Here is a 16,325-nt window from a genome sequence, read left to right as displayed (position 1 = left end):
TCAATGATTTAAAATAATGAAAACATGCATTTTAAACCCCAGAGAAAAAGAATAACTTTATTTCCCTTAAATACATATTTGCACTACATTCACTTCTCCGTATGTTTAGTCTCTGTATAAGTTTTTGGCAAATGTACATAATAGCAATACCGATATTTACACTTTGTCAGGTTGGAAGGACATAATCTGGAATGCAACTGGCTTTATCACAGACCTTTAACTGTAGGGAGACACAAACTAGAATTGTTTATTTGAGAACTAATTTAAATTCCTGTCTGCAGAGAATTCTGATGCAGCAGCAGCATCCTGATTCAGCAAATGATTTCTGTTAACATTTTCTGAATACAGAATTCTTCTGATAACTTCTTTTATCTTATACAAGCATGGTGAAGGGTGAAATAGTATTCATTAAACTGTACTGCACTGAAAGAGCCCAGATTAATTGTGGAACCATCAAGGATTCAAAAAAGTGTTTACCCGAGGGGCAAATGCTTATGTTATTCTGACAATTAAAAACAAGCATCAAACACAAAATTATATTCACATTAGCATGAAAAAAAAAAAAAAAATCTGATTAGGCACGTACGGTAAATATAAACAAGACATCAGCGTGATGTTCAAGAGCAGTACAGTGTACAGAACAAGGGCAATTTTAGGATTGAGGACAATCATAAATTAGATGCAAAAATTACAATGAATGAAGGGCTGTTTGATTTGAATATAGTCTACTTTAGTTTAAGTATTCCTTGCTAAGAAATTGATTCAAGTTTGGTGTTACCAGTAAAACCACATGCAGCCTGACAATACAATCAAACACACAAAAAACAGAAATATGATCAAGAATGTGTGCAAGTGCACAAAACCTATTAATCAACACAATGAAAATGAAACAATTAGTGCAGAAATTTCACCTGCTCTATGTCATTACAGCTGACTGAGACTCCAGCATCTCAATTCACACGTGGAAGTAATGTCATGAATGACCACAAAACTCAACTCTCTAACTTTCAAACATTTAAAGCTTCATACAAAAAGGGCCGAAAACAACAACAACAAGGGGGAAAAAAAAGGAGGGGGGGGGGGGTGTTAAAAAAGTTAGAACTGGAATTAAAAATCAAACAAGTTTATTTAAAGGCCTCCTCTCAGCACTCATCCGGAGGAGAGGAGAGAGAGATCTGGATCAAAGGCAGAGCCATTGACAGTCTGGATATGAACTGCCATCAGGAAGCAGAGGGGCCACTAGCAGGAAATCAGTCTGTTTCTTTAAAGGTTTCCCCAGGACTCTGGCGGAGGGAACTGCTCTACATCTCCGCTTTCATCATGTGATTCTTCTCCTAAATCAAATGTCAGTTTGTATCTCAACCGCACCTTCTCCTTCAAAAGGAAAAGAAAAAAAATGTATTGGTAAGAACATGAAGAATGTATGTTGTATGTATGCCATGTACTGTAATCAGATATCTACAAATCGGCAACAAAGACAGCTACACACATCTGACATAAGCCATAACCATAACCAGCACAGTTTGTGAGCTTTACTGACAAATCATATTCCTATATACACTACTAGTCCAAAGTTTGGAGGAAAAAAAAAAAATGTTTTTGAACAGTCTTCTCACAAAGGCTGTATTTAATTGATTAAAAATACAGTAAAACAGTAATATTGTGAAATATTAAGATTTGAAAGAATTTTCATTTTAATATATTTAAAGATATAATTGATTCCTGTGATTGTAAAGCTGAATTTTCAGCAGCAATAATTCCAGTCTCCACTTCGAACATTCATCATTCTAATGAGCTGATTTGCTGCTCAGTTATTAATAATGGTTTTTATTATCCTCAATGTTAATTCCAAAGAACAGCACTTTTTTGAAATAGAAATCTTTTGTAACATCATACGTCTTTACGTTCACTTTTGATCAATTTAATGTGTCCTTGCTAAATAAAAGTGTAAATTTCTTTTAAATCTTACCCCAGGCTTTTGAATGGTAGTGTATCACAGTTTCCACAAAAATGTTAAGCAGCTATTTTCAACATTGAAAATAAGAAGAAATGCTTCTTGAGCACTAAATTAGCATATTATGATAATGCAAGACTGAAGAGGGGAGTAACAGTTGCTGAAAATTTAGCTTTAATGTCACTGGAATAAATAACGATTTAAAATATATTAAAATAGAAAACAATTATTTTAAATTGTAATAATATTTCACATTACCGTTTCTACTGTATTTTTGATCAACTAAATGCAGCTTTCTTTCAAAAACATTTAAAAACTTAATTATTCTTTACTTTTGATGGGTAGTGTATATATTTTTAAATTACAATTGCATAGGGCTGCAACAGTACACAAAATTGATGTTTCAGTACATACCTCAATATTGGGATCACATTTTGGTACAGCAAAGAGAACAAAGAATCTGTCTTGAAATTATTATTCATTTTACAAATGGTGGCACAGTTACAAGTCTTCTTTTCACTGCCAAATCTCAGGTTTAAGATACATTTTACTCAACTCAGTTTTGAGTTTCGACTTCTATCGGACCACACACAAGACCAAATTAATTTGGATAGAATAATAAATACAATATAGCTTGATCTCAGCCAGTGGATCATTTATTTAATCGACATATATCATTATGTCACCCTAATTTCGTACTGTTAAAGAATTAACAGTTAACAGTATGGCCCTCTTTAATACAGTCTTGAAATTATTTGAATGATCTCAACGAGCTATCACAAGTAACATTTCCAGATGTTACCATATATTATTTATGGTGTACAGTGGCGAACTGCACATCTGTGAGGCCCCCCGCAAAGCATTAGATGGGGCTACCCCCAGAGATGGCTTTTCTGAGGTAAATGTGGCATTACGTGACATTGTTCTCAGGCTGTTTTATCATCTTTCCGCAGTTGAAACACTGATTGATCGATTGCGCAATAGTTTAAGACGCAATAGTTTGATATGCGATACATTTCGGGAAATTTTGTATCTTTCAACATTCTTTCTGCTGTTCATTCATGTTTAGTTGCTGCTGTAATAGTAGTAAAGACTAAAGAGGAAGAGATTGATCTTGAAAATAAAAGCTATTTTTATTTAGCTAGCACATATTTGTGGTTTATCCACGATGTGCACAAATTAGAACACAGTCAAGACATGAGAAGAAGCTCCAAACCTCGTTTCGGTCAATGATTTCAGCCCTCCATTTCGATCGAAAACAAAAATAGCTGTTTTGGCCGCTAATTTTCAGTAATTTCGATAATATGAATAAAAAGAATAAAGAAATAACTCTAGACTTATTGGCTAAGCAACATGGAGAAGAACTTCAGACATTCCGATAGCTGACCATTAGCAGAGCTGGCGATGGGGTAAATATGTTTGTGCAAAATATAATAATAATAATAATAATAATAATAACAATAACAACAATAATGTCTCAGCAAAGACCAAACATATTTATTTGTCTCAGTTAACGGCACACGTCCACTAACAGTAACACAACGCTTCAAGGCTGTTGTCTTGGCTACAAAGGGAGGATGGAAAAAACTGTGAATTTTTTCCCCCTTTTGTGGTAATTTAGCACTATTTTCTATGATCTTCTACTTGCATTTTTGGGCTTCACTTGGATGCTTTATTTTCATCTTTATAGTCAACTGAGTTCAGTTCTAAAAAAGCAAAGGCTACATAGTAAATGGGTGAATCTGCGACGGGGACCATCATAGGGTGGGGGCCCCCACGCAAAACAGGGGTGTCCCGTATGCCCATGATGGTGTAGCACAGTGGTTCACCAATTATTAATCTGTTATATACAGTATCTTTAATAAATTATTAAAGGGCACCTATTATGCAAAATTCACTTTTACATGGTGTTTGACCATAAATGTGTGTTGGCAGTGTGTGAGCAAAACCACCCTAGAATGAGAAAAATCCACCCAGTGTTTTTTTTACAATCTCAATAATTCATAAGCACTGTCTCAGAACGCCCTGTTCTAAGATTGCTCTCACTGTGACGTAGAATTGCGCTAAGCCCCACCCACGTGGTTTGATTGACAATCTGGTTTTGGCATAGACCCCGACCTCGGTGATCTGTCAACCATCCTCCATTGTTTCAACGACAGCCGGTAATGTCTCCTAAGAAACATAAGTGTTCTGTTGTGGGATGTAATAATGAACGTAGTAGTTTTCACTTACTTCCGACATCAGAGCCACTGAAAACGCAGTGGATGGATTTTATTTACGAAGGAAAGGCGCCACTCAAAATTCCAAAATACGTTTATGTTTGCGCGAATCATTTTTTGACTGACTGTTTTGAGAACGAGGGTCAATTCAAAGCAGGTCTTGCTTCAAAGTTAATCCTCAAGTGTGGATCGTTGCCTACTGTTCGCAATCCAACGTCACTTCCAGAAGAAGTAAGTGTATTTAATGTTTTTTGAGCAAATAGTCATTTCAGTCGATGTCAGCCAATTCAATAACAAATGCGTCTAAAGTTGTTGTCATCGTCGTAGAATGTCTGTGTATATAATTTAAACCTTGTTTGTATAGTGTGTATCCACACGTATATATATATTTTTTAAAGATATTGTATTAAAAACTGTGTATGTTTACTTAGCAAACGTTATCACAGTATTTGTTTTCAAAAAATTGCGCGAACGTTATCACAGTGTGTGTGTGTGTGTGTGTTGCACATCCATAATTGCAAAGGGGGCGCGATTAAAACTCTATAAGTACATAAATGTATCAAATAACCATTCAGAGACGTCCTGCTCCATTCTCAATTGTGTTTCTTCTGCCGGAGTCTCTTCATCATCTGGGTCTGATTCCGGTTCAAACATGTACGGCTGAATGCCATACAAAACAGCGGGTCTCTCACTCTCAGCCATTCTGCTTCTACCGACAGTTTATTGCCATAGGTATGCAAGTTACGCCCTCATCCAAAGGCAGGGCGGGGATATGCAGCTCATTTATATTTAAGGTGGTACACACCAAAACAGCTCTTTTTAAAACAGGCCCCAAAAATGACATTTTCAAATGGTTATAATAAATTAACTGTGGGGTATTTTGTGCTGAAACTTCACAAATACATTCTGGGGACACCCAAGACCAATATTACATCTTGTAAAAAGGGGCATAATAGGTGCCCTTTAATACAAATTCTAAAGGCAAATATTGTTTTAATTTTGGTTTATTTTCATTGAGTTATACTTCAATTTCAATTGTGTTGTTACCAAGCTGGAAAGGCGAAAAATTGTGCTTCATTTGAGATAAATTGTCCACGGCAGTTGTGAGAGTGGCTATGGCCATTCATAACACAGCAAGAGTCCACCGTTCTAGTGTGTTTTTAACGTCTACCTCCACTACTAACTCTACTGTAGTGTCTGTGTCCTTAAGTCCCAGAATGCATGGCGTTCCCATTCTCTATTTCCAGTAGATTCGGGTATTTGGTCATGTTAGTTTTTGACCCAAGGATTTAACAACAGATGGTGCAACATACATCTAATGCTCCAAAATGTTCACACCGTGTCTACACCAGATGTGACTTTTTTCGTGCCGCGCCATAACAGCTAATAGCTGTCTATGATGAACGTGAAAAACTGACCGTTGCAAAGCACTTGGACTACATCAGAAATAGAACGGGGAATCCGTTTACTGTCGGGAAATTGTTTCGCGTGACTCGCGTCAAGCCGCATCCAGTGTAGACAATATCACTGATTATAATGGATTCTATTATCTTTTGACGCGTTGCGTTGTGCTGTGCCGTGCCGCTCGCGTCCAGTGTAGACACTGTGTCAGTGTCATTTTGTACCATATCAAAAGCTCTAATTCTGCATCCAATATATATGCATTGTTGCAGCCCAACTATTGCATAATATTCTATGAATCTGTCTGTTTATTTACCTTGTGAGGATTGGCTAAAAGCAGGACCTGTGTAATGGCGGCAGGGGGCAATATAGGGTTGAAGGCCGGTAAATCTGATCCCGACGGTGGCTGCAGCTTCACTCTCATAGTCTGCACATACATAGAATACAACTTTAATACAAAATTCAACAGAGATTATCTGAAGATGCATGGACAGATATAGTCACCTTAGGAACAGCAGCCTGGAATCGTACATTTGAGATGGGCACAGGGGCAGATGACAACATGGAAATTATCACCACTAAAACATCTGGTCGGGCTGGTGGAGAGTCTCTTGCAAAATGGAACAAAACTCGCAGGCTGTGTTTATCAAAGATTGTCACAGGTAACAAGCTACCTGTGAGGTTAGACAGAGAAAAAGAAACCTTAAATAAATCTTAAATTGATTTAATATTCTGAAAAGCAGTAAAACACAGGAATAAAACAAATGTGTCAACACATACTCACTTTAAAACAAACAACAAAAAGAAAAACAGCATCCACAACATCACCACAATTAATACAGTACAGACAGCTAAACATTTATTCAAGCTTGTGTAATTCCAAACCATTTCATTTTATTTCTTCCATGGAACACACAAGACGACATCTTTAAAAATTGTACTAGTCACTCTTTTCCATACAATTAGTCCTCATGGGCACTGAGGCTTTCAAATGTTAAAAAGAATACAAAAGCACCCCAAAAAATGTCCATATGACTTTTGTGCTGAAGCAATACAACAGCTTTGTAAGGAACAGACTGACATTTAAGCTGGGTTTTTTTGTTTTTTTTTGTATAATTCTCTATTTAAAGCTGCTGAGTGAGCAAACGACAGAACAGTTCGCTCACCTCTACTTCTGTCATGAACACACCACAAAGAGCTAGGGCAGACATAAAGCTTTTTGATTGGATAATGACTGTTTTTTTTGTTTTTTTTGTTCTTAACATAAACAGATCATGTGACTCAGTCACAAATCATTTTAAAAGTTTGCTTCACAGAACTGATTCAAAATAAATCAGACTCTCCAAATGTTAAACTTATGGAGTTTAGAACATAGTAAAGCAGGCTTTAACTACAGAAAAAAAAAAAAAAAAAACATTAAAATATATTACAATACATTTCGAACATTTGTCCCTACACTCCATATTCTGCTAAGAGCCCCCTTAACTCGGTGATATGAATTAATGTGAATTGTCTCCTGTCTGTCCTTTCCCAAATCTAAGACATTTGCATACTATAATTTTTTATAAGATTTAAGATACTCAAGATTTTCTACAGTTGTAAATTCTAAAACAAAATTTAAGTACTTTTAATACTTTTTAAAGACCTTCAGGAAACCGGTTGTAACAGCATGGAAAAGAACAACCAGCCAAATTCTTTAAAATGTTCTGATTTTATGTACAAGGTTTGAAAAGACATGATAAAAAAGGAGAGACAATTCTCATTTTTGGGTGAACTATTACTTTAAAAAAAAAGTCTGCCCTAAGTCTTACTAGGTTTGATAGACTCCAGGGGCACAGTCAGATTCACCAATGATATGTCATCCTGAGGGGTAGAGGCTGGAGTGATGCCTGCTGTGAGCTGTGAGTTCAGAAGAGCTCCTGGCTCAGCGGAAAAGGCCAACACAGGACTGGGGGTTGTAGCGGAGTTGTTTCCAGATTTGATCTGAAGGTCTCGTAGTGTGGGTTTGGACTGAGACTGAAGTTTGTCCCTGTTGAAAAAGTTGCAATGTGTATTTGTTGCACTGATATAGCCTGATGTATTTTTAAACCATGAATATTAATCTGACAGTTCTCCATAATCTTTGCATTTATTAACAAGCAAACATTTTCCAATTATTCATTTTAAAGGGATAGTTCACCCAAAAAAGTTCTCATTAATTACTCACCCTCATGTCGTTCAATGACTTTCATTCATCTTCGGAACACAAATGAAGATCTTTCTGACACTTTGACGCTTCCAAAAGTTTGTAAAGAGATTGCAAAACTAATCCCTATGAATTGAGTGGTTTAGTCCCAATTTTCTGAAGAGACTCAACCGCTTTATATGATGAAAAGATTTAACTCAGGCTTTTATTCACAGAGCAGCAAATATAAAAAAAGGTTCAAACGAAACCTGCTTGATGTGCAAGAACAAACCTCTTCCGGAAGTTGAAATGTGCTTTGTAACACATGAGAATGAACTTCATTGGTTCTCGCATGTCAAACAAGCATGCTTGTTTCTGTTTACAAAAAAAAGTTAAAAGCCTAAATTCAATATTCTCATATAAAGCGATCGTGTCTCTCCAGAAAATTTGGACTAAAGCGCTCAATTCATATGGATTAGTTTTACGATCTCTTTATAAACTTTTTGAAGCGTTGCATATGGCAGTCTATGAAGGGACAGAAAGCTCTCAGATTTCATCAAAAAGATCTTCATTTGTGTTCCAAAGATGAAAGACAGTCTTACTGGTTTGGAACGACATGAGGGTGAGTAATTAAATGACAGAATTTAAATTTTTTGGTGAACTATCCCTTTAAAGGCCTTAAGAACAACCATTTTTAATAAGTTTTGTTAAATTAACATAACAATGGAAACACGTAAACATTTACCATTTGAACTGAAGATTTTCTGGGGGTAGAGACTGCTGCAGCAGGGTCTTACCCAACAGGTCTAACTCGTCTAGGGATTTAGTGGATGTCACAGGGAGAGTAACAGGCGTCTTGGTAGCACTTGCCACTGGCAACAGCACTGCAGGGACTGGCGTAACGGGTGCGTCCACAGACTCTGATGACTAACAAAAACTTGGTAAGCAGGGATCCAAATGACATTTACCCAAGTCATCAACAGACTAGGAATGTGAAAATTGATACATTTTCATAATTGAATAGTGGTGGGTTGTTGACAAGTCACTCTTAAGGAAGACCTGTAGAAAGAGGCTGTGCCACTTATCAAACCGCCTTCTGTATGTTCCTGCAACATCAGTGCCAGCAAAGTGCATTTTCTCTGAAGCCGGCCTTATTGTTAACAGACTAAAAAAGGCCAATTCACACCGCACTGACAGATACTAGGGGAAGGAAGGAAAAAAAAATTCTCTGATGCATCAATTATAATTAAATTAAAATATGAACAAATACATTTGAAACGTTTTGAAACATCGCTTGAAATCAGACTGCAAGGTGCCTAAACATTCCCACCCCTAGCATACACGGCGGCAGCTGCAACAGACATGTCCACTGGGTTATCGGATCAGTGTTACCTCTGTTGGCATCGGTCAGAGCTTGTTTTCACAAGTTGAACATGTTGAATCAGCATTTGTCGGGTCTTGGAATGAGGTAACGTACTGCAATCCATTGACTGTCAGCATTGGTTTGTTTCTGTCAGAGCAGTGTGAATTAGCCTTAAGAAGGCAACTTGGTAACACTTTAGAATAACTCACGCTATGAAGCATTAGTTAAGCATTAGTAAATAGTCAATTCATCATTTATAAAACATTAATAGACATTAGTAAGCCGTTTATAAATACAGCTATAAATGCTTTGTTCTTGATTTATAATCATATCTATAATGAGTTTAATAATTGTATTTTCATACTTTATTAATGATCAATTTATCATTTGTAAATTATGTATTACATTATTCACAAACCAGTTATTTAGGAGTTGTCAGTGGTTCATAAGATCATTTAGGAAGTGTAAGTAAATGATTAATAAAATATTTAAATGTACATTTATGCATCTTATTATTTAGACATATAGTATTAGTTACTTAGTGTGTTAATAAATGCTTTATTAACACATATTCCTAGTGTCAAAACTACCTCAGTACTAACTTTAAAACATTATAGAGAACAGCAGTGCAGAAGACCACTGAACCTTTAAATCTCATTTATAAAAGCTTTACAAAGCATAAATAGTCCTCACTTTAGATGAGCTCACAAAAATAGTTAACTGACCACTTCTAAATGTTTTATAATGACCTTAATTAATTATGAATTGCAGTAGGAATATGTGTTAATAAAACATTTACTAACACACTTAGTAAATATTACTATATGTCTAAATAATAAGATGTATAAATGAATGTTTAAATAGTTTATTAATCATTTACTTACACTTCCTAAATGAACTACTGACAACTCCTTAATAACTGGTTTGGAAATAATGTAATACTTAATTTAGAAATGATAAATTGATTATTAATAAAGTATGAAAATACAATTATTAAACTCATTATAGATATGCTTATAAATCAAGAATAAAGCAATTATAGCTGTATTTATAAACTACTTACTAATGTCTTTTAATGCTTTATAAGTGATGAATTAACTATAAACTAATGCTTAACTAATGCTTCATAATGTGCAGTTATTATAAAGTGTTACCGGCAACTTTCACCCAAAAATGTGTATACATGGATGTTTTATCAACAAGAACATGTGAAACAATATAAACACGAATACTATTACAGATTATGGTCAGTGTTTATTTATGTTTTGTATTGTACATTAACTGGGGTCTACTAGCGATTTTTTGTTTCTTCTGCATTAGATTAAATGCTTCTGTTATACTTTTTTTGTTTACACGCACTGCCTATATATATTTTTTACTAAAAGACACAGTGTATAATGTAAGCTTGTTGTGATATAATAATAAGATGGTTCTGAAATGGTGCCCTTTTTTTTTGACATGATGTGCCACAGCTGTGTGAGGCTGAGTAAACATTATAAACTGGCACAATACCTGTCAAAAGTTTGGAAACAATACAATTTATGTTTTTGAAAGAATACTGTGAAAAATGTATTACAATTTAAAAATAATTGTTTTCTATTTTAATACATTTAAAAATGTAATTCATTCCTGTGATGACAGCTGAATTTTTAGCATCATTACTTCAGTCTTTAGTGCCACATGATCCTTCAGAAATCATTCTAATATGATGATTTGCTGCTCAAAAAACATTTATTATTATCAATGTCAAAAACAGTTTTTGCTACTTAACATTTTTGTGGAAACAATGATACCATTCAAACATTTGTGGTAAGATTAAAAGAAAGAGAGAGAAATCTGCTCCAGAAATTATATGCCAATTAATATCAAAACAGAGTACTACAAGAGGTGCAACTAATCAAAATTGCACAATAGCAAAGAGAAAAACTAAATTTGCACAATCCACATTTTCAGTTCAAGGTACACTGCTTTGAAACAGCCTGCCAGCTGAACTGAAAATGCAAACAGAGTTTAACATTTTTCAAAGAAACTTTAAAAAGTGGTTCAAACAACTGCAGGTTTGTGAACACTGATGGTCATGCACAGTATCACAGGCTTTTGTTTTATTTTTTATTAATGTTAAATTTTTTATTTATTTATTTATTTTTTGTGATTATTGTTTAACTCTTGTTAAAAAAGCCTAACCAGGGACTGGGGCTGCAAATTAGCCTTCGGCTAGAAGCCTGTATGTGGAGCATCGCTTGAAAAGCCAAAAGCTCCAAAAGCTGCTTGAAATTGTAGCAATGTTATACTGCATTGTCCCTGTTAAATAAACTAATAAAATAAAAAAAATAAAATAAATTAATACTTTTATTCCTCAAGGATGCATTAAATTGATCAAAAGTGACTGTGAAGACATTTATAATGTTATAATGGTATTTCTATTTAATAAATGCTTTAATAAATGTAATAAATGAATTTAAAAAATGCAAATAAATACTGTTCATTGAACTTTCTATTCATCAACTAATCCTGAAAAAGTATCACCATTTCCACAAAAATGTTAAGGAGCACAAATGTTTTCAATAATGATAATAACAAATGTTACCTAAACACCAAATCAGCATATTAGAATGATTTCTGAAAGATCATGTGACACTGAATCTGGAGTAATGATGCAGAAAATTCACCCAAAATATTCCATGTTTAAGTCCTGTAGGTACAATAAATAATTCCTGGTACTGTCATTAGAATAGCACTTCATACTGCTTGTGTACCGGCCCACAACAACAATTAAAAAACAAATCTAGATAAATTAGTCAACTCGTGCACACCTGAAAAGTATTCCACGTCATAGCATCTCCAGATTGGGAATGTGCCAGGTTAGAATTGACTTCAGTCAAGCCTGAAACAGAGTTACAAACATAAGCATGTTAAGTCACACATGCTCTTGTTACTGCACTTACTGTATTGAGAGAAATAATGTAAAATTATGATGTATCATAACTGTGCTGCTCCCAGGCCCGTTCACACAGGATCTGTGTTGTTTCGTCGTATTGATTCTGGCTAGCTGCATTTTGTTTTATTCAAATTGCGAATATATCATGTAAAGAAAACAAGCAGAGTGCTCTCTTTATTATCGCTATATTTCAGCACAGGTCACTGAGTTTCGCACTCTGACAAAAATGCTAATGAATCTCTTATTTACATTGTGTCTATACTTTGTCATAATGAGAGAAGTGAGCTTGTGCTGAACAAAGATCATTTTAAGTGGATTTCCTCTCTGCAGTGATTCCTCTACACACCTCTAATTGGCCACTGCATTCATGCACTCAACAGACATAGCTGTGCTAAAAACACATTGTAATTAGTAACCTTAGATGCAATGGGGGTAAATATAAATATACACTGCGTTCCAAATTATTATGCAAGTGACATATCAGTAAGATTTCAGTAGAATAAACAATTAGTTTTAGTTTTTCTAAGAAAATGTTTGTTTATTTATCCATGTCTTTTTAGATAACTGGTATCAATCTCAGACAAAATAATTTGCCAGGTCTATGGAAACCCTACTTAGAGGTTGTTCCACATTATTATAAATAAACAAACATACATTTTCTTAGAAAAACTAAAATCTGAATGTTTATTCTTCTGAAATCTTACTGATATGTCACTTGCATAATAATTTGGAACGCGGTGTAATGCTGTAATCAATACTTTTCATGATTAGGTAATTGTGGCAGCTGTACCTGTGATTATTTTTCTGAGAAACTGTGTAGCCAGGGTGTGTACTCTTCTACATTTCTTAAATGATTTCATTACACTGACAATAAAAACAAAAAAGGCTTTTCTTAAAAGAAAACTACTGAAATCCAGGACAGGTAATTTTGACCTTTTTATGCATTCATTTAGGTTTTTTTGGGTCATGCATTTTAGGGTTAAGTCCACCCACTTTTCATGCAATCCTTCATATGCCTCAATTCACAAGAATACAGAATACAGTACATGGCAAAGTGTCCTCACAAATTTCTTACCCAGGGACATGAGCTCATCATCCAGAAGGCTAATGCCCAGCTCATGTGAAGATGGTGTCTGAGAGGGAAATTCAGAGAAAGACTGAGCCGAAAGGGAAGTGTCCAGTCCTGTCAGGTCCAACAAAGCGGTACTGCTGCCTATGAACACCAAGAGTATCCAATCACACTTTAGAAATAGTGCAGGAAATAACCATTAGTGGGTACTCTATTCACAATAATTTATAAAAACCATAGAACAAGGTTCACAGCAAACTGAGACACTCCATTAAAGGGTTAGTTCACCCCAAAATGAAAATTCTGTCATTAATTACTCACCCACATGTCATTCCAAACCCGTAAGACTTCCTCTTGTCTTCAGAAGACAAATGAAGATCTTTTTGATGACAGAATGCTGTCAGATTTCCTTCCATACACTTCCTTTGTAACTACCACTTTGACGCTTCAAAAACGTAATAAAAGATCAGAAAACTAATCCATACGAATCAAGCAGTTTAGTCCAAATTTTCTGAAGAGAATCGATCACTTGTTATGATGAATAGATTTAATTTAGGCTTTTACTGGCATGTAAACATTGATCGGCAAACATAAGCAGAAGCTCAACTGAATAACGCAAAAGAACATACCTCTTTTGGAAGCTCAAACGTATGGCGTAATTAATGTGGTTCATTCTCATGTGTTATGCAGCACGTTTGAGCTTAAGGAAGAGGTATGTTCTTGTGCGTTATTCATGTTAGGCTGAGCTTCTGCTTATGTTCGCTGATCAATGTTTACATGCCAGTAAAAGCCTAAAATTAAATCTGTTCATCATATAAAGCGATCGATTCTCTTCAGAAAATTTTGACTAAACCGCTCAATTCATATGGATTAGTTTTCTGATCAATTTATGAAGTTTTTGAAGTGTCAAAGTGGTAGTTACAAAGGCAGTCAATGGAAGGAAACCTGACAGCATTCTGTCATCAAAAAGATCTTCATTTGTGTTCTGAAGATGAATGAAAGTCTAACAGGTTTGGAACAACATGAGGATGAGTAATTAATGACAGAATTTTCATTTTAGGGTGAACTAACCCCTTAAAGTGTAACACTGCTGATTGCGAACCCGCTTTAAATTGTTACAATGTCGGTAGTATGTGTAAATTAAAATGGATCATCTGGTGGTCTTTTGACAGTTCTAGGGCTTTTGTGAATACAGATTATACTTCAGCATTTTTTCATCCCCACCAGTAGCATCAGTAGGATCAACAGTGGGTTACTGACAGAGCAGTTATTGTAAGGGTATGTTGAAAGTTGTATCGTACTTTGTGTACTCTCTAAACAGCATTACGGTAAAAATGGAACGCTTATGGCAACAGCTTTCTTACCTGTACGCAACAGTGTTTTGCTTTGGGGGTTTTGAAATGTTGACTACAGATAGTTTTTTCAGATTTTCCATGGCGGCGTTCTCTTTGTATTTATGATTCTTTGCAGCCTTTAGCCACTGTCTACAACAAACTGGAACCATCAATGGAAACCGAAAGTAACTCTCTCCTGCTAAACGTTTACTCTTTGAATACTTGTGCCCGTGAACCACACAAGTCGATAACATTATGACTAAAAGTTTACTTAGAAGTATTTCCTACTAAAGCGAAGCAATATTTGAATCTGGTCAAGCCTATCTATAGCAGACTGGAGGGAGTGGCCTTGGACGGCAACATGCCAGTGCATTATGGGTGTTGAAGTTTTCCTACCTATTTGGCAAATAGGAACAGCCTTTTTTCATTGTTTTCTCGATTTAGGTAGCACAGATTTCAAAATGACATTTTGCCTTTCTACTGCATAAGCAGACAAGTTTTATTGAAAGCCTATTTTGCCAGCAGTGAAGTACCCCTTTAACAATCCTTTATGACTATTTCTATGAGGCTAAACATCTCTAGACATGACTAAGCTCATGGCTGACGTCTGTGCTGTACCTGGGAGTCCGGCTGTATTGCTGGTGTCTCCATTCACCTCTTCCCCCTTCACTAGCTGCCTGTACAGATTGATCACCTGTGTTAAGCTGTCATTCGCCTGTAAGATCTCAGCTGCAGACAAACACATAAACAAAGACAGTGTCAGAAATTGACTCTATTCATCAACTCAAGGGCTCCATTTGTGATATTATAGGTTTTGCCTTTCAACCTGTATGCCTTACCAAGAGCTTCATCGTTATCCTCAGTATCACTTGCCAGTCTGAACAGAGTGGGTCTCATTTTCTCACAGCGCTGGTAGAGATCCTACAAAGACACAACAAAGACCATACAGCACTATTTAACATAGAGTAAATATTCAATAAAAAATGTCTTTCCTGCTGATTGCGTTGAGTGACAATAGTCACCAATGCCATTTCAGGAGTGTGACTTGAGGCTGTTTTGCTGGTATGTGTGTGGTTGTGCTGGTGTGTTACAGACCTTAATGAGCTCCTCGTTACTATGTGAGCTGCTCTCTTTGCTGTAATCTCCCAGTAGCTGTGTGAGAAGCCCAACACTCTCCTTTACTTCCTGAATAGCATTCACCCTTTTCGACACCTTCTCCATACGCTTCTGATCCTGAAAGCACACTGTATGCATTACATAGAGCAGATCCTCAGAGCTTACACAAAAGCTCAAAAAAGGTACTGTGCAATAAAAAAGCAATGATTACAGAATCACTCTTTCAACATTTGAAAAAAATACAATTATCAAAAGTATACTTCCCTTTTTATGTGTATGCTAGGGTATGCACAAAGTGTGTATGACGCAGATTTCATCATCAGCCTAGTAAGCTCAGTCAGATTTGTCTAAACACGCATACCCCAATACCATATTACGTATACCATATTTGACTAAATACGCTCAGCTAACACATGGCCAAGCCTATTGTTTCATAGTAAAAAAAAAAAAACAATAAGACCAAAGAACAACAACAAAAAACTACTGGAAACAAACTACAACAATAGAAACCTGCATTGATGAGCGCTTGGCTGAGGGGCTAAAAGATACCTACAACTCTAGTTTAAACATAAATAAAGACATTTTTATCTGTAATAACTTCCCAAGAGAAACAGCGCAGACAATGAAAAAGGATGAAACTTGCTTAAATGACATGCTTAAATATATGATATTTATTGTTATAATTTATTAACAATGATAATGTATTATTTTGAGTTCATTGCTTTATGGGCTTTCTAACTTTAGGTACCAATACTTTTGTTGCTGAC

The 16,325-nt window shown here is 35.5% G+C and overlaps 1 protein-coding gene across 1 annotated transcript in view; it reads right to left on the bottom strand.

Moving 5' to 3' along the window:
* Window positions 1–29: 29 nt before the first annotated feature.
* The window catches only part of gga1 (golgi-associated, gamma adaptin ear containing, ARF binding protein 1), a 41,782-nt gene continuing 25,486 nt past the window's right edge, over window positions 30–16,325 (bottom strand). The window contains exons 8-17 of the mRNA XM_048206926.1: window positions 15,538–15,675; window positions 15,282–15,363; window positions 15,061–15,171; window positions 13,115–13,252; window positions 11,915–11,985; window positions 8,484–8,665; window positions 7,386–7,603; window positions 6,079–6,248; window positions 5,891–6,001; window positions 30–1,374 (exon numbers count right to left, since the gene is read on the bottom strand). Of these exons, the coding sequence (XP_048062883.1) occupies window positions 1,264–1,374; window positions 5,891–6,001; window positions 6,079–6,248; window positions 7,386–7,603; window positions 8,484–8,665; window positions 11,915–11,985; window positions 13,115–13,252; window positions 15,061–15,171; window positions 15,282–15,363; window positions 15,538–15,675 (1,332 nt within the window). The 3' untranslated portion in view covers window positions 30–1,263. The remainder of the gene's footprint in view (window positions 1,375–5,890; window positions 6,002–6,078; window positions 6,249–7,385; window positions 7,604–8,483; window positions 8,666–11,914; window positions 11,986–13,114; window positions 13,253–15,060; window positions 15,172–15,281; window positions 15,364–15,537; window positions 15,676–16,325) is intronic.

The sequence above is a fragment of the Megalobrama amblycephala genome, linkage group LG11 (assembly GCF_018812025.1).
Source record: "Megalobrama amblycephala isolate DHTTF-2021 linkage group LG11, ASM1881202v1, whole genome shotgun sequence".
Lineage (NCBI taxonomy): Eukaryota > Metazoa > Chordata > Actinopteri > Cypriniformes > Xenocyprididae > Megalobrama > Megalobrama amblycephala.
The sequence above is the reverse complement of the archived record's forward strand: the minus strand, read 5'-3'. Positions and strand labels throughout refer to the sequence as shown.